At 37.0% G+C, this 26,041-nt stretch overlaps 1 protein-coding gene across 1 annotated transcript in view; it reads left to right on the forward strand.

The window, feature by feature from the left end:
• Positions 1 to 26,041, forward strand: part of LOC113064194 (transmembrane protein 132C-like) — a 102,715-nt gene that overhangs the window by 58,540 nt on the left and 18,134 nt on the right. The window contains exons 3-4 of the mRNA XM_026234826.1: positions 7,680 to 7,823; positions 24,423 to 24,609. Of these exons, the coding sequence (XP_026090611.1) occupies positions 7,680 to 7,823; positions 24,423 to 24,609 (331 nt within the window). The remainder of the gene's footprint in view (positions 1 to 7,679; positions 7,824 to 24,422; positions 24,610 to 26,041) is intronic.

A 26,041-nucleotide genomic window follows, 5' to 3' on the forward strand; every position in this document is an offset into this window, starting at 1 on the left:
CATAAATGTGCACCTTCTATATGTTAATATATACTTCTGCTTGTGGTGAAGCTACTTGTGATGAGCTTTGATACTTCATGTGGCTTTCTCTTATACAGTACCATCTTTATTATTATGGTGGTTGTCAGTATTTTCAAGGTACAAAACAGATTTAATTTTGTGTGTTGTTGAATTTACTGGTTTATATTCACATTTTCTTGTTTGTAAATTACAGCTTTATATTGTAAAATTAACAGTTTTTGACGTAAATGTGTTTACAGTTTTCTGTATTTTTACAAAATTATTCTGGCAACCACAGCTGCCAAAAAGTTTTTGTAAAAACAACAAGAAATTTTTTACAGTGTACAATGTCCATATTACATTGCTAATAAAAAATCATATGGTTTATATTTCTATTAAATATTTTCAGATTAATAAGCTTTTTATATATTTTATTATTTAATATAATTTTAAATATATATTTAAACTCAACACTTGAGCTAGTTTCTTAGATTCCAGTCTTTTTTTATTTATTTATTCAAGTTACATAAAATTAGGAATTGAATTGTGTCACTGAATCATTTCTGACAGAACAGTTGCCTGCATTTAAATAGAAAAAAAGCATTCAAAATTAAATTAAATTTAATTTAATTTATGCATTTAGCAGACGCTTTTATCCAAAGCGACTTACAGTGCATTCAGGCTATACATTTTTACATATCATGTGTTCCCGGGGAATTTAACCCGTCTTCCTCTCCCCTTTCCTTTATTTATTCCCCCCTTTCTCTCCAGGTCTTTAGTGAACTACTTAACACGCTGTTTGCTAATATGGCCCTTTATAGCAATTAAATGCCGATTTGGTGGTGTTGGAGTAATTGTCACCCCAGGCTATCTGTGCAGGTCTGGAACAAATGTGTGTGCGTATGTTTGTGTCTGTGTAATGTATCATAAATGATTCCTCTCACACGCCGGGGGTTTATATGCAGCTCAAGGGGTGAACAGACTGCAGGTGTTGAATCCGAGTCAATGTTTAGTGCCATCTCTCTTAGTCTGTCTTCCTACTGTAATGCATGTGTAGTTTTCATAGTGCAGCCAAAAAACTCTCTTTTGACCCCTTAATTAAATCAATTCTGACATACTGAGCTGTTATTACATTGCATCTCTGGTTGCTTTCTGGTTGGTCATTCATAGTATTCTGTGTAACATGTCTGCCCTTTAATGTCTGCCCACATAATGCCATAATGTATCAATCAGAATCAAATATATAAAACACTTCAGTTGACAGATAAGTAAAAAAAAAATACTTTTTTTGTATGGAACAGTTTGATTTGACTTAGGAGGAAGCATGGTTGTTTTATACAATGCTTTTATAGCATTTTAATTAAAATAAAGTGATTTCTTTTATATACTGAGTACAGTAATTTGCATTTACACACAGTTTTGTTGGTTCCATTGCCTAGATTTCCAATGGAAATGGTAACATTTAGGTAAAATCAGGGCCATTGCGCATCTTTAAGCAACACTCAGTTGTTGTGTTCCATGTGCTGAATTATTCATTGTTTTTGAACAAAAGATGAATTATTCAGTGACTTGTTCATGATGGCAGAACTTGTTTAGTTGTTTAGTTCCTGAATGAATCTGTGTTTTTGAACATATCGGTTGAATGAATCATTCAACAACTCACTCATAAAGTCAGTCACTTGCAGTAATTAATTAATGAATGAAATAGCATTTGTGAACAAATGAGATAAATGATTTATATGACTCCCTCAAAGTTGATTATTTACAGTATTTTGAAATGACCACCTAATGGCAATACAATACAGAAAGAGTCACTGTAAAATGCCAACTTGTAATGCACTGACTGTTGAGGACTGGAATTAACTGTTGCATAGTTTTGTATATAGACCACTTAATTATACCGTAATAGTTTCCGCTCGTGTTGCACTCTGTGGTCTTCTAGCATGAAAATTATTTCAATTCAAATAAATGTATTTAGTGATAATGACACACTGACTGTTTATCCCGTTCTTACTGGCCTCTCTCTTTCTTTCCACTATCAGATATTCCTTCACTGTTCTCAGTGGACAACACAGAGGATAAAACGATTACGCTTTAACAATTCTTTGATGTAATTCAGACAGGTCAATATAGATCACTGACATCGGCCAGTTGAATGCAGCCTGTACACAGGAGAAAAACACAGCACTCACTCCGCCAACTGCCACGGAATGTGATTTGTGACGAATACCGGAATCATCCGTGCGTGTGCATCCCCCACTTTTATAATGTCAGAGAATTGGGGAATTTACTATGTTATTTTGGAGAACTGCCACAGGGTTGACGGACTGTCAGGATTTCGACAGATCTCCTCTATCTGATATTACAATCCATCTCCCTCCGTCCTTCGCTTCCTGCCTCTCCAGTCATCTCTCGAGCGCTGACACTCCTATCACATTGGTAAATACCACTTTAATTGATACTCAGGTTGTTTTAGAATTAATGAGCTGGCACCCATGTGCTGGTGTGAGGGGAAAGAACATCTCTCTTTTTTAAATTGCTTTGCAGCCTTTATTGCGCTCCAGAAATCATATTAGCCAAACCAATCTCATTTAAATCTTCCATTCCCTAATTAACCCTCAACGCCTTCTCATGCTGCTTACAACAGCACTTTTGGTAGATTTTTAGATGAACTATTAGAGGTGTGTGTCTGTGTGCAGTATATTGGATTTTTTATTTTGATCAATCAGAAAATGGTATCTTCTTCATTATGTAAATGGCAAGTATTACATGAACAGATCAGATGGGACATGAAGGGGTGAATTGACTAAACAGCCTTTTGTGCATACAAATTTCTGCGCAAACACCTGCGACTTATTCATTAAAGGGGGGGTGAAATGCTCGTTTTCACTCAATATCATGTTAATCTTGAGTACCCATAGAGTAGTACTGCATCCTTCATAACTCCAAAAAGTATTTAGTTTTATTATATTCATAAGAGAAAGATAGTCTGTACCGATTTTTCCCGGAAAAACACGAGCGCCTGGAGGCGTGACGTGTGGGCGGAGCTAAAGGATCACGAGCACCAGTTGCGTTGACAGCGTTTGGAAGCTGTGACAGCTGTGAAGGCTGAAACTGAACGAGAGCAGCAGCAGCAAGGACTCGCTCGAGCGGGGCTCGAACCCGGGTCTCTGATGGGAGGCGGACGCACTAACAAGGAGGCAGAGATATTTTAAGCAGTTTTACTCACCGCCTGCGGTTCCAACACACAATCGTGACCCTTTTTCGTTGGGATTGCATCATCCTTAAGAAATAAACGATACGCAAATACGTCGTCAAACTGGGCTTTGTTTGTAAAACAAGCATTTTAGAAATGCAGGGAACAAACACAAACACTTGCACAACTCCGTTGATGCTCTGTGAAAATAAACTCCATCCACTGGTCCCTTAATGCTGTTTTTTCTTTGGTAATCTGTGCAGGGTTGTCTTGCCCTGGCAACCAAAAACACACTCCTTTTGTGACATTTCGCGATGCTCTCGCTCTGATCAGTGATTGTCTGTGCTCAGCCTCCCAGTGCTCTGCTATACGGGAGCACGCGCTCTTCCGGCAAACGTGCCCTCAGGAACCATATTAGGAAATTCCGCTCCATCTAACGTCACACAGAGCCATACTCGAAAAAAACTTTCCGAAACTTGTGACAAACCGGAAGGAGTATTTTTGGAACAGAAATACTCCTTCAAACGTACAACTTAATTTTTGAAACTTTGTCCATGTTTAGCATGGGAATCCAACTCTTTAACAGTGTGAAAAACTCAGTATGCATGAAATAGCATTTCACCCCCCCTTTAACCACCCATAGTCCAGTTTAACCAGACAAAGTCTGCGCTGGTTTACTGCTGCTTAAGTATGTAAATTAAGCCATTGGGCGAATTCCAATTGCAATTTTTTAACTCTTGAAGGGAAGTGGACATAAAAAAAAAAAAAAGCTGTCTGGTGGACAAATGAGTCCATTTCCAGTTATGATAGAACAGCCTCTGTCTGCTTTGGATGAACAAAGGCTCACCAGGCTGCATTCATATGATAAAAAGTATGGTAAAAACAGTAATATTGTGGAATATTATTACAATTTAAAATATCTGTTTCCTATTTTAATATGTTTTAAAATGTAATTGATTTATTATAAAGCTGAATTTTCAGCAGCCATGGCTTTGGTCTTCAGTGTCAGATTATACTTGAGAGATAATTCTAATATGCTGATTTGGTGCTCAAGAATCTAATCTTATTACCAATATTAAAAACAGTTGTGCTGCTTAATGTTTTTGAGAAAACTGTTCAAAATTTTTTACTGGACTGAATGTGAAATGTCAGTGTTGTAAGTCTATCAATTCTTCTATCAAAAATCTGATTGGCTGTTTCAGCAGTAATGTGCAATTCATAGTGAATTTTAATGAATTCCACCTAAAGATAAGCAAGACTTTTCATAGAAGCAGTGTTTTATCCTTCAACCCAAGACATCGCTTATTAATAAAAAATTTATAATTAAAAAAACGTCTATTAATAACATTGCTTGTATAAATGCATATGTGTGTTCCTGTATTTAACCCTCTGATGCACTGTTTTGATTATAAATTTTAGAATGTTCTGTTCTGAAGTTTTTTAAAGGCACATTTTTTTAAATCTTCATCGGACTGGTATGAAACTTGGTGGCTTTTATGGCAAAAAAGACCATGATTTTAACAGACTAAGTGGCTGTACAAAAATATCAGACTTCAGTGGTCTTCAATGAAAAATGACCAACCTTAGGAAATCAATGGTAAATCGACACAATCTACAAATCTTACACAATGCAGAAAAAAGTACACCGCAATGACAGGGTGAAACCTTTTTTAAGGGTGCAAAACCAACATATCCACCCACACACACAGTTACACACACACTTATGAACTAGTGTGACAGTAACAGCAAATAAGTAAAATAAAAGCAATAATTCAACTAAAATGCAGTACAAAAAAAGTGTACAGCAAGGAAGGGGTTACACTCTAAAACATCAAGAGTGCAAAACAGACACAATCACTCATACACACACTTACACTCACAGACACAATTATACTCACTTAAATGAATTATATGAAATAAGAGGTTGAAATCAGATCAAACCCACTAGGATTAAGCTCTGATAAAACATCATTTTAATTTATTTTTTACATTTACACATAATTTTTATGTTATGTGTAACAAAATGCTTTCTCTGTTTGCAGGTTTGGCTGTAATATTAAAAAAAAACTGACACTTCAAATTAACATAAAGTTGTCTTTGAGAATGTCTAAATATATATCCAAACCCACAACTTCATGGAAATGTGTATTTATGTCTAAAAACAATAAGATAATTTATAGGCATTTTACATAGAGCTATATGGATCTATGGGCTAAACCATGGGATTGAAGATGTTTTGATTGAAGATTATTTTAAATGGGCAAAAATTCATCATAATTATTGCATCAATATTCTTTAGCCATGAAATTATCTCAAAATAAAAAAAATAAAAAATACTATTGAACCAAAATAAATTACATTGATTTTACTTGGGCACGTTTTACCATGAAGATCCCAAGTGTAACTCCTGAATGAGGAGCACTAGAGGGTTAAGAGTGTGTAGCAGTTGTAAGCAAGTAGATATGATCCAAACACCACATGATGTTTAGAATAAACCCATAGCGATAAAACCACTTCACAGTATTTGCAACCTGGATGATCCAGGGTCACCAGGCCATTTATAAATGTTCTATTACAAATGAAATGTTAGCAGCTGGAATATATGAAAAGCTACTGAGAATATTGAAGGTACATGTGCTTCAGACTCTTGCACTAGTACGTGATGTGTTCAAGGTAGCATTCAGTTATGTGCAGTATTCAACACTACAAACAGACTAATGTTCCAGAAGTGGTGAATATTTCTAAAAGTAGTCACTGTCAGATGAGGCACAGAATAACCATTAAATATCAAGATAAAAACATGATTATTATTATTTTTTGTACGTTTTTTTATTTTTGTATTCCTTATTGGAAATTCTTGAGTGGTATATAAAAAAGTCACATTTATAAAAAAAGAAGAAGCACATGACTGCAAGCTGACTTTAAAGTGCCCTTTAAAAGGAATAAGGAAAGCAAGAAATCAGTGGTTTAATTTTTTTTCTTCTGAGGGGATTTGAGTTTTTTTTTTCACTCATGTTGTTTATTTAAACTCTCCTCTGAGTGCATTCTTAGCATTTTTCTATGCAGCCAATTTAGTTGCCACCAGTGGAGCTTTTATAGCACATGGTATGCGGTCCTGAATTGTGTATGGGTTAGTATATTATTGCAGCACTTTGGCTTCATGTGCCATTAGTTAGTTTATTCTAGACACAAATGTGGAGAAAAAAGGAAGAAAAACAAAAACATAAACAAAAAACAAAGCAAACCAAGATATGAAAAGAGAAAAAAAAGCAATCGTCAGGACTGTTTCTAATTGCATTTGGTCTGGGTCTTAGCGATAACATCAGTTCCATTATTTTCTGCATTTGAATTGCACTGCAGCCCATCTTCAGCATCCTGTCTTTGATTGGCTGAATGCAGGTATTGAACGTTTAGAACAGTGTGGGACCTGCACAAGGATACATTGTGCAACTTCATTACCGCTGTAAACAATAGGGGCTGTTCACACAAAAATGTTTTATTTTTATTTTTTTTATTTTATCTCATGTCGTTTCAAACTTGTATGACCATGTTTTCAGAATATCCTGACCAGTCTCTTAAGTATAATAAATGATGGCTAAGGTTCCTTAAAAAGGACAAAACAGCACCATATAAGTATTATAAAAGTGGTCTTCTGATTTCATATAATAGGCTTGTATAAAATGAAGAACAATTTTTTTTTTTTTTTTACATAAGCTAATATTTTGCAGTGTCTGATTTATAGATAGAATGTTGAAGTTCTTTGCAGTAATTTGGTTCACAATGATGGTTAGCAGTGGTTAACAGTTCATTGGAGGTGAAGATTATCAGTGAATATCACATTACATTTCGATCTGTAATCAAACAAAGCTATCAGATTACGTCAGAAGATTTTGAATAGCTGACAATTTGTATGGACTGCTATTATGATACTTATGATACTTCCAATCCCCATTCATCGTAATTGCAGGTGACAAGCAAATTATTCAAAATTTCACCTTGTGTTCCATGAGTGTATAAATGATGACAAAAAAAATTTTTTTTGAGTGAACTATCCCTTTAAAGTAGTTATTCATGTGTCAGTGTTAATCAATTTAATAGACTTGAAAAAGTATTCCATACAGAGATCTTTTGTAACACACACAGTTATGATTATATGTGAAGAAAGCAGAACACAATAGATTCAAAATAATTCTTAAAATCATTTTGAGGTTATACAAGCACATCTGTGCCCTACGATGTATTACATGAGCTGTTGGGTAGTCTCTCCTTTTCTTTATAATGCATGAGGCAAAAAACTGCAACCTGTTCAAGAACAAGAAACACTTTTTGTTAATCATCCAGTATTTTGCAACATGCAAACGCAAATATGTGTAAAATATATATATATTTTTAAGTATTATTATTATCTTTTCAGTATCATTTCTTTACTTAATTAAAAAAATAAGCATTATATACTGTGTGGTCATTTTGATTTTTGCAACAGGGTCAAGTTGAAGGATGGTGTGGCATTTCTAGGAGCGAGGGCCAGCAACCCAGTTCAGTGGACGGTTAGTCAAGACGTCAGGAGCGAGGGACATAGAGTGGTCACTCTGCACTGTCGCAGGAAGGAAGCCAACTTCGGGAAAAGGTCAGTATCTGTTCAATCTGTCCATTCTATCAACGCTTTTATTAACAAAGGGGAATTCTGGATTTAAAGGCTTCAACACAAGAAGGCTGCTAGTTACTTGAATGGTCCTAGAAGTTCAAAGTTTATGATCGAAGCCAAAGGCAAAAGCACTGCTAACCCAAAGAAGTTTTTTTTTTCTCACTTTTGCTCACAACTCTGTTCTCTTTGTAAAGTTTTGGCCAACAAAGATCCAAACGCATGCACATGTACAGTGACCTGCACCATACAGCCCTTGGGCCTTTACCCCTCAAATATACAGTAAGCATCTCTGCCTAATGACTATTCTTATAAACTCTTCTGCACATTTCATATACCGTACAGGCCCTCTGGGACTGACAGCATGCTTTTTCAGCATACTGCACCCTATTATGAAGTGCTGGGAAACTACATGGAACTTTTATGTAACAAACTTCCTTTGCTTTATCACTGCTTTAAGCCATTTGAAATTATTTTTGATTGCATTTTTTTCCTTTTTGTATTCATGTGATTCATTTGAGTCACTTGTTCATTTGTACTGAATTGCTGCTACACCTTTGACTTTATTATATAAATCAGGCTGATTCATTAGTTGTATTTAGTTTCAGTGACAGTTCACCCACAAATCATCAATTACTCACTCTTATGTTGTTCCAAATCCACAGGGTTTTTGTTCATCTTTTTAAGCATTAAAATTAAGCATTCATTAAGCAAATTATGTGATGAACAGATTTAATTTAAACTTTTATTCACATGTAAACATTGATTGACAAACATAAAAAAAGCTATGTTTAATGTACTCTATGCATGTGTCGATCAATGTTTATATGTGAATAAAAGTCTAAATTAAATCTGTTCGCCATGTAAAGTGATCCAATCTCTTCAGAAGATTTGAATTAAATGAAAATCAGATCATATGGATTTGTTTCAGAATCTTCATGCAAGTTTTGGTATAATGGACTTTCAATGGAGGGACAGAAATCTTTCAAGTTCCATTATAAATATGAATTTCAGAAAATTATGACAGAAGTTTCTATTTTTAGGTAAACTAGCACTTTAGGTTTAGTGCCTTGCTGTCACTTTAATTGACATTAAAATAGAGATTGAAAAATAAAATCAATATGTAATAGAATAGATTTATATATTCTTTCCCAGTGCTGATAGATCATTGTGTGTGTTTTGTGGTTTTTATCTACTTCTGTAAAATCTGAAGATTATATTTCAACCAGCTTCTTCTTTTTTTTTTTTTTTTTTTTTTTAAATATTGTTAGCTTGCATATTTTGGCTGAAAATTATTATATTATACTCACTCTGCATTTCTCACCTCAGAGAAATTAGAAAGTCATTGACTGACATCTGTGCTCTCAGCCCTTATAGGTCCTTCACCTTTTCCAGCACCTCTCTTTGGTGCTATTTGCAAATGCAAATGATTCTCACAAACACACCCCATTCCAACCCCTGATTAAAAAAGAAACACTGTTTTCAGTGCCAAAAATATGACAGTCAGGGATATAAATCATCTATGTTATTTAATTCTGATCAAGGTCTGAATCGTCTCTTGCTTTGCTTTTTCCTATCAGACTGCAAATGCATTACTTTCAAATGTGTCAGTTCTTATAATGGTCACACAATGTGGGGTGGTAAGCGGAATCGACAGAGCCCTGAGCTTTCATGCACTCATTTTCAGCCTAAATAGAAAAATGATGAACATTAACAGAATTTTCTTTCCTCATCTGTAGAATTTTATATAAATCATATTCCAATAATCTACAGTTATTTGATTATGCTCGCTCATTGAAATTCCTTTTCCACCTAATGTGTGGGTGTTTCAAGAAGATATTCTTGTTACTCTGACATGCTTTACCTAATTGCAATTTTTGTCCCAGGCAACTGAAAAAATTATATTTTTTGTTTACAGGGGCTTTTAAAGTTTTATGATTCATGCGCAAGGGAGCTGTAGTTTACAACTGCTTCAAAAGCACTTACTTAAATCCTTCCGACCACTGGAAATCTGAAGAAACATCCAGCAAAATTGGAATAAAACGTACTTCTCGGCAGAAAAACTGTCAGAATATTCCTTAAAAACTGACACCTTTTCTTAAGAGCCTATGGGTAAAGTTGTAAAGTTATACTCCCTGGATACAAAAGTTACTGGCTGAAAAATCTTAGAAAACTTACTGGCTTACTTGAGAGTATGGGAGGTGAGGATGCTTTCCCAATGGATGTTTCTCATTTGTTCTTTAACTTTAGATGTTAAGAGAGGATGGTGTGAGAGATGCTAGCTCCAGTCCACAGGGGGCAGATCAGTAATGAGTTATTATACATCCTCTTTGATTTCTCCTGCACTCCAGTAGATCACTAATGAGTCCTTACACTTTGTACATTTTACACTCTGACGAAGGTTGATTTTATAATTTTTCTACATAATAATCTGTGCCTGAAATAACATTTCCTCTACCATGTTGTGAAGAAAGTAGCTCAGTTCCAAAACCAAGTGAACTGCCTCGCTGTCTACTATATAAGCAGCAACCTTGTAAGATGGCCTAGTATTATATATTTGGTAGAATAATCCATTTGGGTACTATTGAGTAATATCATTTATATACATTTTGAAAATGATCATTTTTGATTTTCATTTCATAGTGACTAAAAATGTTGTCTTGGCAGCTCCTTGCTAGGGTTTGGAACCGAGTATGTTAATGTTTTAACATTTGAAATAAATTAAAGGTGTTTTTCATTTATTCATTTAGCAGATGCTTTTATTCAAAGCGACTTACAAATGAGGAACATCAATATTAGTTTCGGGATGACACCAAATAGGTTTTTCAGAACCGCAGATTAAAATTACTTCACTGTTTAATTAGAATTGAAAGTTCTTGTTATGATTTAGTCCATTTGTAAGAATTTACAATTAGTCACTGTGTAGGTGATAATTGAAGCAGTGGTAAACCCGTATTTTGGACTGCTTAATTAAAGCACTACAGGACAGATGGTAGAATTAGCCATTTTGCATTTGAACACTTGCAGTGCTGGGCATGACAAACTACCAAAGCCTCTGATGACTCATGTGAGAGCAATTATACTGGAGCATGTCTCAGATAAAGATGTGAAGTTGATAGTCGTCTGAAGCTGAAAATGATTAAGAAGAACACAGAAGGAAGAAAAGATGTCAGTTTCTTCAGGGAATATTACTAGTCCTCAAGATGTCTGTGTCAGGCAAAGCAGCACTGCAGTGTACACTGTCAAATCAAAGCAGAGAAGCTACAGATCTGAGCTGTTATGGCTGCACTTTGTGTAATCTTGCTTACTTTAACCTTCATATTCTTTTGATGATCTGCATGTTTTTTGTTTTTATGTTTGGGGTGCCAGAGACCCTAGTGCTGTGTATGTGTCACTCTTTTCAGGGGAGTTGTGGCTATATTCAGAAAGTAACAAGCTCTACTCACCCTACTAGAACGATACGCCAAAACTCAACCAAATGTCTTTATAAAAAGTTCTCTTTGCTAGTGAAGAACGTGTCAAAATTAATTTCTCAACCCAAAGTACTTGATCTTTGGTGCAGAAGTTCAGTTCGCTGGCTCATGTTTCTTTGGGTAAAGAGGCTGTAATTGGGCTTTGAGTGCCATGTCTGGCCATGTTGCTCGCTGTTTTGTGCTGGTATTGATTTGGCAGTGGGAACGCCACTTATCGAGGTGCTTGAAGCGGCACAGCAAGCCGTCTAATCCTGGGGTTGGGACTCTGCTCAATGGGCCAGGCTGTAATCCTTCATACCGTCAGTGGCATGGAGAGCCAGGGATGATTCTCAGCATAAAAACTAACACGATACTCTTTCATCAACTTATTTATTCTTTTCATTGGAGCGCCACAGCGGGGATTAGATTGAGCCATCTTGTCTTTCGTTTTAAATGTGTCCTTTCTTCTCTCAGCCTTCTGCTTGATCGATGGAGAGGTGGAGTCTAAGTGAACAGACTGCCGCTCCTGCTCTCACTCTCTCTTACTTTCCTTGTCAGATGCACTACACACTCAAAAAAATGCTGGGTACTGGCTACAACCCAGTGCTGGGTGAAATATGGACAAACCCCGCAACTGGTTTAAATGTTTAACTCAGCCTTCTGGGTAGTAACCCAAGCAGGGTTTGTACTCTCATCAAAACATGGTTGACAGGTCAGGCCTGTTTTAATGTCTGTTCCTGCACACCTTTTACTGATTTCTCCTCTTTTTTTTGATAAAGGGTGTGGAAGAAGTTTTTACGATATCATTCCCATTCATCTCAGAGACAGTTGCTCAGCTAATGCTGAGATACAGAAGAGATTATTCAAATATACACTAACATTCAAAGGTTTGGGGTTGGTAAGATTTTTTTATGTTTATGAAATGGTTCTCTTATTCTCACCAAAGCTATATTTGATAATAAACTGTAAAAACAGTAATGGTTGGAATTATTATTACAATTTACAACTTCTTTTTTTAATATATATATTTTTTTATTATTATTGTGATGGCAAAGCTTTCTTAATATTATCAGTAATGCCATTTTTCAGGGGTGAATAGAAAGCTCAGAAGAATAGCAGTTATTTGAAATAAACTATCCTAAACTAAAAAAAACTATGACTAAAACATCTATAATTATAAGGGCCTGAGCTCCTCAGTGTGAGGATCCTACTGGAATTGCTCAGTTTCATATGAATGATCGATATTATTATTTATTTATTGCATCAGAATACACTGCTAATTATTAATATCCATCAATGGATAATGATGCTTTATTGCAGCCAACTAAAGCCATAGTTAAGCCATCTCCCAAAACCTTGACACCTTGAGTAAAGTTACTATACCCGTCTTCTTCTTCTTCTTCTTCTACTACTTATTTCTTCTACTCCGTCTTCTTCTTCATCTACGTCTTCTTCTTTGTCTTCTTCATCTTCGTCTAAGTCTTCTTTTTCTTCTTCATCACATTCTTCTTCTTCTTCTTCTTCTTTTTATACATCTTGCCAAAGGCAACTATTTGCCAGTGCACTTCACTCACGAAGAAGATGTTCAACACCTTAAAGACATCAGACATAGTTTGGCTTGAATGTAAACTACACCCTTTCCCCCGAGGTGGTGGATTTAAATTCGAAACATGCTTGTCAGCATCCATCTATCAGACGCCTGCCTCTGTTTAGATAAGAAATCTCGAACCGGCTGAATTCATGATGAGGGACAGTGAAAGGAAAACATATGCAGGAACAAACATGCGCCCATCAGCCATTCACAAGGCAAGGGTATTATAATGAAAGAATCAAGCTTCTTCATATAAAGCCAATCACACTAAACAGTTTCTGAATAAATAGAAAGCTGTGCAGTGATTTCGAAAGCAGCCGCTGGCCTCTTCTCTGGTTGATTTCATTAAAGCGCTGTCTCTGGACCACTTAATCGGGCCGCTGATCCAGAGTTGACCCTGATGTGACCTCGCCTCTCACCCTCTGTCTTTCTACCTCATTAATGTGCCAAGGACAGTAGTGAAGTTCCTCTCTCCTCATGCGTGCACACACACTCTCTTTTGTTGCTGGCTCTTTGTAAGTAGCAGCACCCCACAGGTCAGTGCACTATTGAGCTCTGTTAGTATCTGCTTGTAACAAACTCTCTCATTGCACTGTCAGAGACCCCAGGCATGTAAAAGGACAACAAAGACAAGTATAAATTGTTGCTGATATAGTAGCTGCATTTTGGGCGAAAACTAAACTGAATCATTTAGGTCAGCAAATCGTTCTTGTGCACATGCTTCTGAAGTCAAGTAGGTTTATAATACTTGCAGAAAGCTATTCAAGCCAAACTGTTTACGTGGTTTTACCGGAAGACGATGATCGGTGAACAGAATCAAATTATTTAAGACATTGTAATTAATTAAAATCCCCATACAATGTTGTGTCAGTCTGTGAATATTTTTTATTAGTTTACAGCATGTCTTTGTTGTGCTGTTTGTCATCCCTGGTGACACAGACATGTGTTTTTCTGTAGTCTTCAGGTAAACTAGCTCTTAGAGACAGCTCTGAACATTTCTCAGTAGATTTTGCATCTGTGTTTTAAAGAGGTCATATCATGTTGAATGACAATTTTATTGATCTTTTTAAGGTAAATAGGTCATAGAGCTACTATGAAAACACTGTACTTTTCAGAACTTAAAACACCCTTTTCCAAATATACCATTTATCATATATCATGGCATGTCGTGTCACTTATATCTTTTATCTTATAAAACATGTTTTGTATTTATTATACTCTACCATTCGAAAGTTTGGGGTTGTGAAGAAGTCTCTTATGCTCACAAATTTTTATTTGATCAGATATTAAGCAAAAACTTAAAAAAAATTTAACTGTATTACATGTATCTCATGATTCTTCAGAAATCATTATGAAGGCATGTTGATTTGGTGCTCAAAAACATTTCTTATTATTACCAATGTTTCTGTAGTATTTCTGTGGAAACTGTGATACTTTTTTTTCAGGATTCTTTGATAGAAATCTAAATAAACAGCATTTGAAACGTCATTTTTTGTTACTTTCTGATTTTTAATGTAATGCTTTTTTACTGACTACAAACTTTTGAATGATAGAGCAATTATAAATATAATAATTTGTGTTGCAAATGTCTGGCTGTCAGTGGAGGAAGATGCTTTTTTTAGTTTTACCCTTGCTAACCAAAAATTAACTTTTTTTAATTAATTTGATTGATTGATAAATTGATTGATTCAATTGCTGACATTGAATTCCTGCAGCCCCAAGTCCTCTGAACGTGTCTGAAGTTGAATGCTCTTTGAGATCATACAGGTCTTATTTCTCTCTCCCAGTGGGCCCTCTGTGTGTATCTGTGTTTATGATAGAATACAGAGACCGCAGCACTTCTACAGTAGTTGGTGTTCGTGATATGAAGTACTGTAGGATGGTTCGGATTAAATTGCCACCCTGGATTTGTACACTACGTCTTATCGCATGAGGCCAGCCCGGCCTCACTGACAAACCTCTTTACTGTCTCCAGGCTCTCGTCTGGCAGAAAAGCAACCAACCCTGGTGTTTCTCTGCCTGATAAAGCTAGAGAGGGGCAGATGCTCTGGAGTAAAAGAGCTGGTTTACAAACAAATAGGTTAAAGAGATTTCAGATGCGGGAGAGGATAAAATACCGGAGAAATCTTCGTTATCCCCCGTATCGATTGAGGTTTGTTGAGGTTGGGTAGAGGAGTCAATATAAATCATAGTAAGCGATTTAGACTGTTCCATTATGTTAAGGAGTAGGAGGGCCATTTTCTATTTATCTTTTTTTCATTAATGATGACAGAGCCTGTAAATATGTTTTCCCCTGTTTTTAATTTATTCCAAAGCCATGTGCCAGGCAACCGTTACGGCTCGTTTATTATTACATAACAGCTCAAGGCCACGCAAGACATTTAAGATTCATGCGCCACTCACACAAATTAAATAACACATGATCAATGCTTTAAACCCATCCAATGATTGTGTGCATGTTGCCATGCTTTACAAATCCCCCTTTTTAGTGAGGACGAGTGCTCATCATCTCAGCATTAGTGTGTGTAGGTATATGTATCAATAACACAAGGACGGTTACAGAAGTCAAGGGCAGAAGCCAGATTACAGAGAATTAACATGCAAAAATGTATAGGTAATTCGTTTTTTGTGCATGTAATGATCAGAAGAGATCGATTTGACTAATGGCGTGTTGAACTTCTGAAATGTCTAGTCAATGTTTCCTCTCTGGGTTTAGTTTGTAACACCCCGATTTGGTGTTTACATACTTTCACAGAGTTTCACAGAGTTAAAGGCATATTAAACGGAATTTACCTCCCACAAGGGACTGTGAACAAGCAGCAAATACTACAATATTTATATTAGAAGTTATATTAACATGCTATTTAAACCGTGGTTCCGTCAAAACTTTTTTTTTATCTATCTATCTATCTATCTATCTATCTATCTATCTATCTATCTATCTATCTATCTATCTATCTATCTATCTATCTATCTATCTATCTATCTATCTATCTATCTATCTATCTATCTATCTATCTATATCATAGACCTCCTTGTTTAATGCAGATTTATAGATTGATTGGAGGAATATGGAGGCATTGCCTCTTCTCTTCTGACTTTTCGGCTGTGTCTTGTTGCTATCCTCCTCGCACCATGCTTTGGAAATTGTGGCGTTTTTTTTTTTTTTTTTTTTTTTCAGATCATGACTGCATTCTAATCAAACATGTCTTCTCAGGATATTGCTCTGACGGTTACATTTTTTACTGACATTTCCTCCGACTGGTCATTAAAATTCCTTCATCTGCAGGATGAAGAAGTTGTGACTTGGCCTGAATTACACATTGGGCTGTTTGATTTAAGCCTAATTTACTGTCCTGTGGCCTTGTACCATAAACCCTGTCACTGATTGAATGTCAGTGCTGGTGGATTTGTGTAAATGAGAGCGGGGCTCTTCCCTTAAAACGGGGAGTAAACGATGCCTCAAAGGCAAAATCGGGGGCGTACGTTTATGCAAATATCTCCACGCATGCAATATTCTGATTTAAGCGTGGCTTGAAAAAGATGTTGTATGCTATTATAGTAATGATGTTTGCACTGAAATATGGGAAGGTTTTTTTGATGTTCTGTTCTGCGCAGCTCTTAAAATAAACATGGCCTTGTGTGCTCCTCATCGCCAGCCTGAACTCATTTCCTGTAATAAAACATGCACACTGTAATATATTAAAATGTCTTTCTCTCTATGCTGGGGGTGCTGTTGCTCATCTTAGTTCTTCTATTGACTCTCTGTTTCCTCTCATGGGAGGAAAAAGGAATACACCCTCCAGCCCAGTAAGGATGGGTGTTGCGCTCCATAATAATGCCTCTGGCCACTATTAGCATACCTAGAGAACAATCCATCAATTTGGGTTAAATTGTACAAGCTGTGCTACTTCTACGTACACATTTCTAATGAGCTTATGAATACGTTGTTGCAGTTAGCTGTGCTGCAGAAATCTGCATATGTAAAAAGACACCTCCTCAAATTATATTTGACTTTGCATGAGCACATTAATCAGGGAATAGAAAATAGTCCCACTTTGAATGTAAGAGGGTGAGTGTGTGTCATGTTGGTGCTCAGTGCAGTGGGTCAGAATGCACCATTTTCTTCTCAAACAGCTGATGATTCCACCAAGGTCACACCTCACGGGACAAAAAAGTGATGTTGGAAGTGTCCCGTATGGCATTTAGAAACTTCCCACTGCTTGAGAAGTACTAAGAATGCAAGGCAAATTGACATGTGGGGAAAATATATATTTTTTAACTTAATAATAATAAATAAATAAGAAAATTAGAAATAAGAAAAAAGTAAAAATGTCAAAGAAAATTTTGCAATTTAATTAGCAAATTATAATAGTCATAGCCAGTCAGCAGATATGATTTGGCTTACATTTTCATTCATTAGCATGTTGCAAAATAATTTTTTTTAATAATATTTTTTTAATTTTATTTTTTTGTAATTAATGCAATTAGACATATGTCTTGACCTGTATTTAAATTCTATAATGAGATTTTTCCACTTGAGTAATTCAAGCATGAAGTACCACCTTCTGACAGGCAACATGCCAAGCCACATTTACAGAGAACTGGCAAAGTAGAAAGGTATTTACACGGGACACATTCATGCATTCAAAAACAGCTGGACGTAGCGCAATTGAATGCAACAGAATGCAAGAGTCTAGTGTTTACTAAGCTTTAACTTGACACAGCCTCTTTAAAATGTTTTGCTCATGCTGTGAGACACTGGAATGCAGCAAGACATGACAGAACAGCAAAAGAAATAACATGTCATTGAAATAACATGGACAGAATGTGAGAACGTGTCCTGTGTGAACAACTATATACTCAATTTATTGAACAAACAATATATTTAAACAAAAGATTTTCTCTGATCATTTTTGTACATGCAATCGAACATTAACATTCCCAAGCTTGGGGTCAGTTGTAGCCCTTGTAATGACTTTTATCAGGGACAACCTGTTTTGGGAGAGCACAGTATGGCGTGTATTGCCATTAGCTCTGGTTCTTTTAATTAGTCTGAGTATGTTACGCTTGAGAGTTTCCAATTACAGATTGACGTCTTGTTCTCACAGCGTATGAGGTATGGGAAGTTCATCAGTCAGAAAGAAGAACTTAAATAATTAGGATTCAGCTCACATTCTGAAAGAAGCGAATGATAGCATGTTTCTTGACTGGGAGGAGAGCGATGGAGCTTAATGATGAAAAAATAATAGGAAACATATGGCAAGGAAGTTAATCAAGTTAAATCAAACAAAGTGCTGCGGAGGAACAAAAGTGTTAGTGTGTGACTCCCGTGAGCATGCCGACATTAGTGCATGTGTGCTTAGAACTTACATGGATCCCATGTGATCACATATTTGCATACTTAATTAAATTGGTTTATGCAGAGCATGAATTAGTGGCAATAATGACTGTTCTGATCCATTACTGTAGCATAATGAAAATGATTCCTCATATGGCCACGTTTCGGTTATTATGTTTTCCGCTGTCGTATAGGCTTCTATGCCCATTTGACAGCAGGTGTGTGCTGAATAACTTCAGGTTTTGTATTCATCAATAAGACTTTGGAGATAGAACGAAGAAGTTTTGCCAGCATTTAATTTTTTATTTTTTGTTAGACCACCATTCATTAATCTTGGTTATATTCAGCACTGCTTCTTTGTGTGTCACACCACTTGCTTGCCTTTTTACTGTGAGTTTTACCGAGCTGTATCTAGCACATATACAATTATTTGTGCTTCAAAGTTGAGACTGGGACACATGTGATACTGCTTGGTGAGGAGGATTTGTGATCCGCCAATATAGCCAGGCCCATTCCATATCACGTCTGCAGCGGTGATAACATGGCTACTAAGTGAGTGGGAAAGTCTGATGATATCTGGCTAATGGATTTAAATGATGTTCCCAGCTGGATGTCTCACCCAAGGGTAGCCATTTTCCTCTGCTTCACTCCAACCGCTTCACATTCTTCTAACACCTCTTGCATTCCTGCCGAAGCAACAACAAGCAAATCAACCTGCTGAGTGCGATGAATATTACATCTCTGCCTCAAGGTTCAGGAGATCGCGGGTTGCAGACAGCCAAGGTGGGCTGTTTTTTTCTGGTGCTTGTCAGAGGAATTTTGCATTAGATGCTGGTTGTCCATAATTTCAAGGATCTTACAGATAAAAATGTATTGGTGGTTTATGCTGGTGGTTTATGGAGAATTCGTTGGTTGATATGCATTTAATTGTGCATGCTCATTTCCATGATATTTACATTTAGATTGCCTTTGCCATCTAATGCTCACTTAAATTTAATCTTTATAACATTAGTAAAACGTAAACAGAATTCTGAATATCCATTTTTTTTATACTGTTGTGATGATATTAAGATGCAATGTTATTGCAGATGCTATTAAAAGTGTTTTACTTTTTATTTAATTTCAGTAACTTTTATTTACCTGTTATTGGCCATAACAACAAACAAATTATTTTTTCTCATCATATCAGCCAGAATTACAATTTTGGATCATCGTTTGTTGGCATCCTGCGCTATCATCTGAGGCCTAATTTTAGGGACCTAAGTATTGTGCAATAAAATCAAACAGAAATGCATCTTTAAGTCACTTTGTATCTTACTGTGTAACATTTCAGGTCCATGCCACAGTTAGATATTTTAACACCCTCCTCAGTGGGATGGTCTCCTAAGGTCCTAAAGACAATGCTGTGGTACTTGTCATCTATTTACAAAGCCGTGTGCACACACCCATAAAGGCTATTGCTTCACACCAATACACCTATACAAAAACATTGAGCTAAGGGTCATTTTCTCTCTTTCAAGCACTATAGTCTAAGGTTGTCCCTCTGAACAGTGTCCGAAATATCCAGACAATAGTGGGGTGGTAGTCAACCGTATGCAATACCGGTTATTTCTGGGGTGAAATATAAATTTACAACCTAAATGAATTACAGCTTTCAAGAAAGTGCTGAAATACTGTTTACTTGTGGTATAATTTGTTTTTAAATTCATGTCATGTCATGTCATGTTCTTAATAAGAGACAAAAAAAAAAGTTCACTAAACATTCTTTCACTTCAAATATTTGGAATGCACTTCCCAGAAGTGTCGCAAAAGTTGATTGTAGAGGAAGTCATTGGTGTTTTTGGGGTGGCTAATAAATCGGATCATCAAAAGCTATAATCTTGTCTGACATTTTGGGATATCTCAGTTGCTTCATTTCTCTGGTCTGGGCTGTGTCCCATATGCACCCTGATCCTTAGTTGACCAATGGTGCCAATAGTTCCTTGGATTACTTGCAATTATCTAAAAAAACTATAATATTTTTAAGACTTGATACCACAAAACTTGTAATCCTTGGCAACTGGTTCTTTATTGCAATCATTTATTGTAGCAGCATGATACTTTATAAAAGCACCATGCATGTAGATACTGGCTCCACATTAATATTTATCTGTAGTCATTGCTGATCCCCTCTTTTCTCTCTCATCCTCCTCTTCTTTGTTCTGACCATCTGAACTCCGTCTTTAGACCATAAACATCTTTATTGAGTGTGATGCAGGTCAGGGCCCCCGTGCTAGCACTGTGATTGAGTTTCATGCTTAGCTGTTGGGGGTCCTGAGTGTCCAGTGTTGCCTTTGAGAAAGAAACGAGTGAAAGAGGCGGCTGCCAAATCCTCCAGCAGGAGGGCTAGGGCTCTTCTTCAGCGGCTCTTTCACTCAGGGTCTTCCGCAACCTGTGAAATGAAATTCCACCACAGCTTTACTCAAAGCTGATGCGCCAACTACCATTACTTCCCTGGCTTTGACTTTTATTTCCCCGAAGCCGTGAGTTGCCAACCACAGCGGCTTTGTAGTCAAATTGATTCCATTTGTTTGATGTATCATTGTTGTCAGTGCTAAGCAGATCACCACTGTGCATGAATATATCCACCCAAGAGTCTCCACAATGAAAGCCATTTCCATTTTCTGCCCTTTTTCCTTTTCTCTCACGCCATTTTTACATGGTTGTGTAAAATGAGGGAGGCGCGCCGTCCCTTTGAAGAGCCTCTGTTTCAGGAAATTTTGTCAAATAACCTTTTTGAAAGATTGAAATTTATTCCTACTCCACTTATACTATATTAATTCTCCACCTCCTGTCGTCGAACCCTTTGTCATCAGACTTCTTCTCTGGAAGAATTTCATTCCCTCCGACGTACAAGTGCAAGTCTATGTCAACGAATAGCTCCTCTCTGGCTTTATCTGCATTTTTATACGTTTTGACGTTACAATCCATTCATCCTAGTGATGAGCATTTGAGCACCTGTCGAGACTCTCAAAGACTTCACAGAGAAACTCTCGCCGAGACGTTCCACTTTACATTCCTGTTTTCACAAAGTACTCTTTTTGTGGTATGAAATTGTGTATTCAGGCTTCACTTTTTCGCTCTCTGTGTCTGAGAAAATGTTCATATTTGCTGCCCTTATAAACTCTGCTGCATAGCATTAGGTTTCTGAAGCGGCCTGTGGAGAGCAGAAAACTCAGTCAATATAGGCTATAAACAGGTAGAATGCACACTAAACTTAGTCATACACAGAATTCCACTGAAAGTTCAGTAGTTAACTGCTGGAATGCCCGTCATTCATTAAATTCCCATCCTTTATGTTTGTTTCTTGAACACATTGGCTACATCTGCTCCCATTATGCTTGATTTAACACGTTTAACCATTTTTAAATCCATTCTGCAGATAATCCCACAAAATCAGCAGCAAAAATTCAGAGATTCCCAAATTCCATCTGCAAGCAAAAGGATTTTCATCAATCAGCTTTAGCTTTTGATCGTGTGGCAGAAATGTTCCATCTGGGTGAAATGATATTGCACTTCGCCCTCTGCTGGACATTCGAGCCATAATGGTAGTGTTAATCCTCTACTGGTTTGATTTTCTTAGCAGTGAATGAAAAAAAAAACGACAATGACCCATTAAAGTGTTTGAGCCAACAGGGCTCTTCAGAGCATTCAGTGAGGTCGTGGAAAGACAGTGTTTACAAGGCGGATGCATTTATTTTTAAGTGCAACAAAACTGTCAGCTGTGTTTCTCCGAGAATACCTCTCTAACACCATAGCCTTTTAGCTGCCCATCTCCATCCACCAGCACCACATTAGCACAACAAAATGGCACTTACTTTAAAAAGGCATTTTTGGCCCTTTTTTGTGCATGAAAAGTGCTTAACGTTATTATAAGACCTTTTGTTATTGCCGTAATTGCTGAAATTGCATTTCCTAGAGTGAAGGCCTTTGCACACAGAGTCTGAAATTTTTGCATGCGTTTTTCCGTTTTTCTGTGTTCACCGTCCGTTCTTATCAAAATGCATGCTACGGAAGCAAAAACGCAGAAAATCGAATCTGAGCTGCATTTTTTATGATGGACGAAAGTTTCGGAGGCAGTGTGTAAACATGATTGAAACAACGTGAGGTCGTATGTTTTTCAACGTGCGAAAATTTCAGATGAAAATTTCCTACTTCCGTGTGCAAAGACGTTAAGTCATACTTATGGATACATACATCTGTGTAGGTGTTAAAAGAATAGCTCACCCAAAAATTTAAATGGGTATCATTTATTCTTTTCTATGTTGCTCCAAACCCATGTGATTTTCTTTCTTCTGTCGAACACAAAAGTGGAAGTTTAGCAGGATTTCACACTGCTCTTTTGAAAGGTGTGAAAGGTGACCAACTTTTTAATGCTCCAAAAGTGACTAAATATGACTTCAAGTGGCTACACTGTGTGACAAAATATTAATGAGAGCATATACAAATTAGTTTCGCGATCCACAGCAGTGGTTTTTCTGTGAATATGGTCTTTTGATCTTTATGGAATTTTGATCTATTCCTCATATAAAGTTAATGCCTGCTTAGATTACTTTGAATATAGTGCACAAGTAGAGTGCACTACTATTAAAGTTTTTTTGTGATGCATTTTTGTCATTTGCATTGTTATTGTTCGCAAAAGAACATGAATATCCTGCTTAACAGCTTCTTTTGTGGTCTATGGAAGGAAGAAAGTCATACAGGTTTGGAGCAAATTGATTCCTTTAAGGATTTTTTAACAAGCTTTGTTGTGTCTTGAGTTCACCTTTCTGCTTCTTGCAGATATGGTCTCTTTAAAGAATCCACAAATCAAATTAATTTATGGCATGTGCAATCTGGCAGAGACTGGCAGTGTGTGGTCGCTTTTATTATGTAAATTCACAGATTAAAACGTGTGAAAACTGATATGATCTTCCCAGACTTGCTTATTAAAGATATCCTGCCGTCTCTGTTTCCATGACAGTGAAATCAGAGAATAAAGGGCTTTTTGGAATTAAAGTTATTAGAGGATACAGACAGGTTGAAGATGTTTTTTTTCCTTGAGGATTCATTTGAGGGAGACTTTATTTCCGGAATTATTTTGTTGACAGAAAAGGGATGACGCATCTCTCTGCTCCTAAAAGAGATATTCTCCGATTTTGCACCTACAGTTTTAAAGGTTAATCCAAACTAGCCCAAAACCAGCCCAATATCCAAACATTTTTCCTACTTTTTTTTTTTTTTTAAGATGTCTCTTATGCTTCCCAAGGCTAAGTTGGTTTGATTAGAATACAGTAAAACAGAAAAAAGTAAACTGTTATTATAATAATAATATAAAAAGTTTTGATATATTTTAAAATGTAATGTATTCCTGTGATGGCAAAGCTGATTTGTCAGCAGCTTTAATGTCACATGATCCTTCAGAAATCATTCTAATATGCTGATTTGGTGTTTTTGGTCTAATTATTTTTCCAAAATGATTAAATGACAACATTGAGAATATTGTGGTGACCTTTTCATTGGTGTGTGAGTTATTTTAAGAGGGATTTTATACCATACTGTTCTGATTCTATGAAAAAAGCATTCTGAGTAAAATAATATAGCTTTGTTTTTGAGTTCCAGATGTGAATTCAATTGCAGTTCCATATTCCATATTTGTATTTTGATAGTAGGAATTTTTCTTGTGCGGTTTAGTTTTAACTAAGTACTGTGATCCCGGAGCAGCCAGGCTGATCAAACCTAGGCCTGGGCAAATCAAGTGGCTTTGGTTTTATTCATTGTTTTTCAGCTTTGTTTGCATCGAAATCAGTGGAGACAATGTTATGCTCTGCTTTGGAAATCTTTTCTGAAAATGCTGTGGTGCTGGACCAAAAGTAAATTGCTTTTTTGCTGTCTTTTTCTCTGGTTGCTGCTGGCATGTGTTTTTTTGAGCTGAATTAATGAGAGTAAACCGCCACACACTCACACCCACATTTGTCGCAGCCTAGATCCTACACACACCAGGTGTACAAAAACAAAAGTGTCAATAAATGGCCGCTTGACTTCCCCTTCATCCGTTGCCAGCATGCACTGGCCAGTGGCCACATAACAACTAATAAACACAAGACCCCAATGAGTTTAACTTTTAATTTGCAATCAGACATTTTGATATAACTCTTTACTGTTCCATGTTCCTATATTAGGGTGGAGGCCGGTTTCCAGAAAGTCCTGCAGGTGGATCTGGAGGTCAATGGGTTGTTGGATCCTCTGGGAAGTCGTTCAGTGACATGGCAGATCGAGTACCCCATCTCCCAAACCCTTTCAGATGAGATCCAGACACTCATCCGTCTGGCACCACATGACCTCGGGGGAATCGTGCCATTGGCTATGGTGAGTTTAGTCCTCGACAACTCATGTCTTTCATATGCGATTCAGTTATTTAGTCTTCTTTTAATTACTACTGTTTGCATATTATATAAATGATTGCTACTTTCAGGCATAAATATTTATCACACAGGAAATGCTGATGTGTCTTCTGAAGCAACAGTATGACTAGCACTTTAATTAGATGTAATTTGGTTAATTAAGTGTGCAGTTTGCTTTCAAACCAGCAATCGGGTCAGGACCAAAAGTAATTCATTTAAAATTAGACGAAACTGTGTTACTGGCCTCAAATATATAAGGTTAAATGTAAGATAATAAAGGTTATTTCAAGCTACATGGAGACCGGGCTATATAGTGGCTAAACAGTCACAGCTGGTGCTATTCTTGAGTGGGGAAACACAGATGCTATTTATCACTGGCAAAGTATGTATCAAGGTATATATACAAGATCATATGTTTATAATTATGCAAAAAATAAAGCAAAAATTTCTCAAAACTTTCTATTCATCAGAAAATCATGTAGGATGAAGATGATTTCATGTCGATGTGAAAAGGTTTGTGTGTTTTCTGTAACCACACAAACCACTGAAATCTGGATGCTCCCTCTCATTATCTCACTTTCCTCTCTCACGACCTTCACATGCAAACACTCACACACACATACACACACAGTAGGTTTGGTTCTATTTTGCATAGCATCTTGAATTATATCACCATGCCTCTTCAGCAGCCTGTCTTAATTGTGTTTTACAGTGCAGCAGTCTCTCACACACCCTATGGCGGCTTTTGTCCATAATGATGACAATGACATCAACACACCTTGTTAAACTTAATCAAGACTTTGTTAAGCCAGCAGAAGAGTCAGTAAGCAGCTCTAATCACCCCGAGCACGGCCAACTGCCCCCAACCTTTCTCTCTACCTGTCTAATGTAGAGGAACTACGCAGATTGGTGTGACAGGAACAATGGCATACCATAACAAAGACAAGAGACTCCAATCTGTCCCATTGGAGGCCTCTGCACCATTAGTATTAGCTTTTCCCCCTTTCACAGACACCAGCTAATTCCGGCCTGCCGGCTGTCTCTTCAGCCTCATTAAAGAGGACAGCCTCTGCGGCCCCGTTCCCCACTCAGTGGTCAGACAAGCGCCATCACCCTTCACGTTTGAGAGCAGTGCTGTCTCAGCCCATTACGATTATAAACACAGCCAGTCGTACAGTAGCGACGAGGGCAGAGGATGATGTAATAACATTGCGAAAATTAGCCTGGATGCCCTTATAGCCTTAGTTCGACACCCCCAGCTCGAGCCCATTCTGCCCACCGGTGCATTTCACACAACAATCACGGCCACAGACAACAAGACAGCAGCACCAATCACTTGTGTTGTCTGGGCCTCTGACGGAGCACATTTGTCTTGAGCGCTCGGATGCTGGGAGAGC

The sequence above is a fragment of the Carassius auratus genome, chromosome 46 (genome assembly GCF_003368295.1).
Source record: "Carassius auratus strain Wakin chromosome 46, ASM336829v1, whole genome shotgun sequence".
NCBI classification, from domain to species: Eukaryota; Metazoa; Chordata; class Actinopteri; order Cypriniformes; family Cyprinidae; genus Carassius; species Carassius auratus.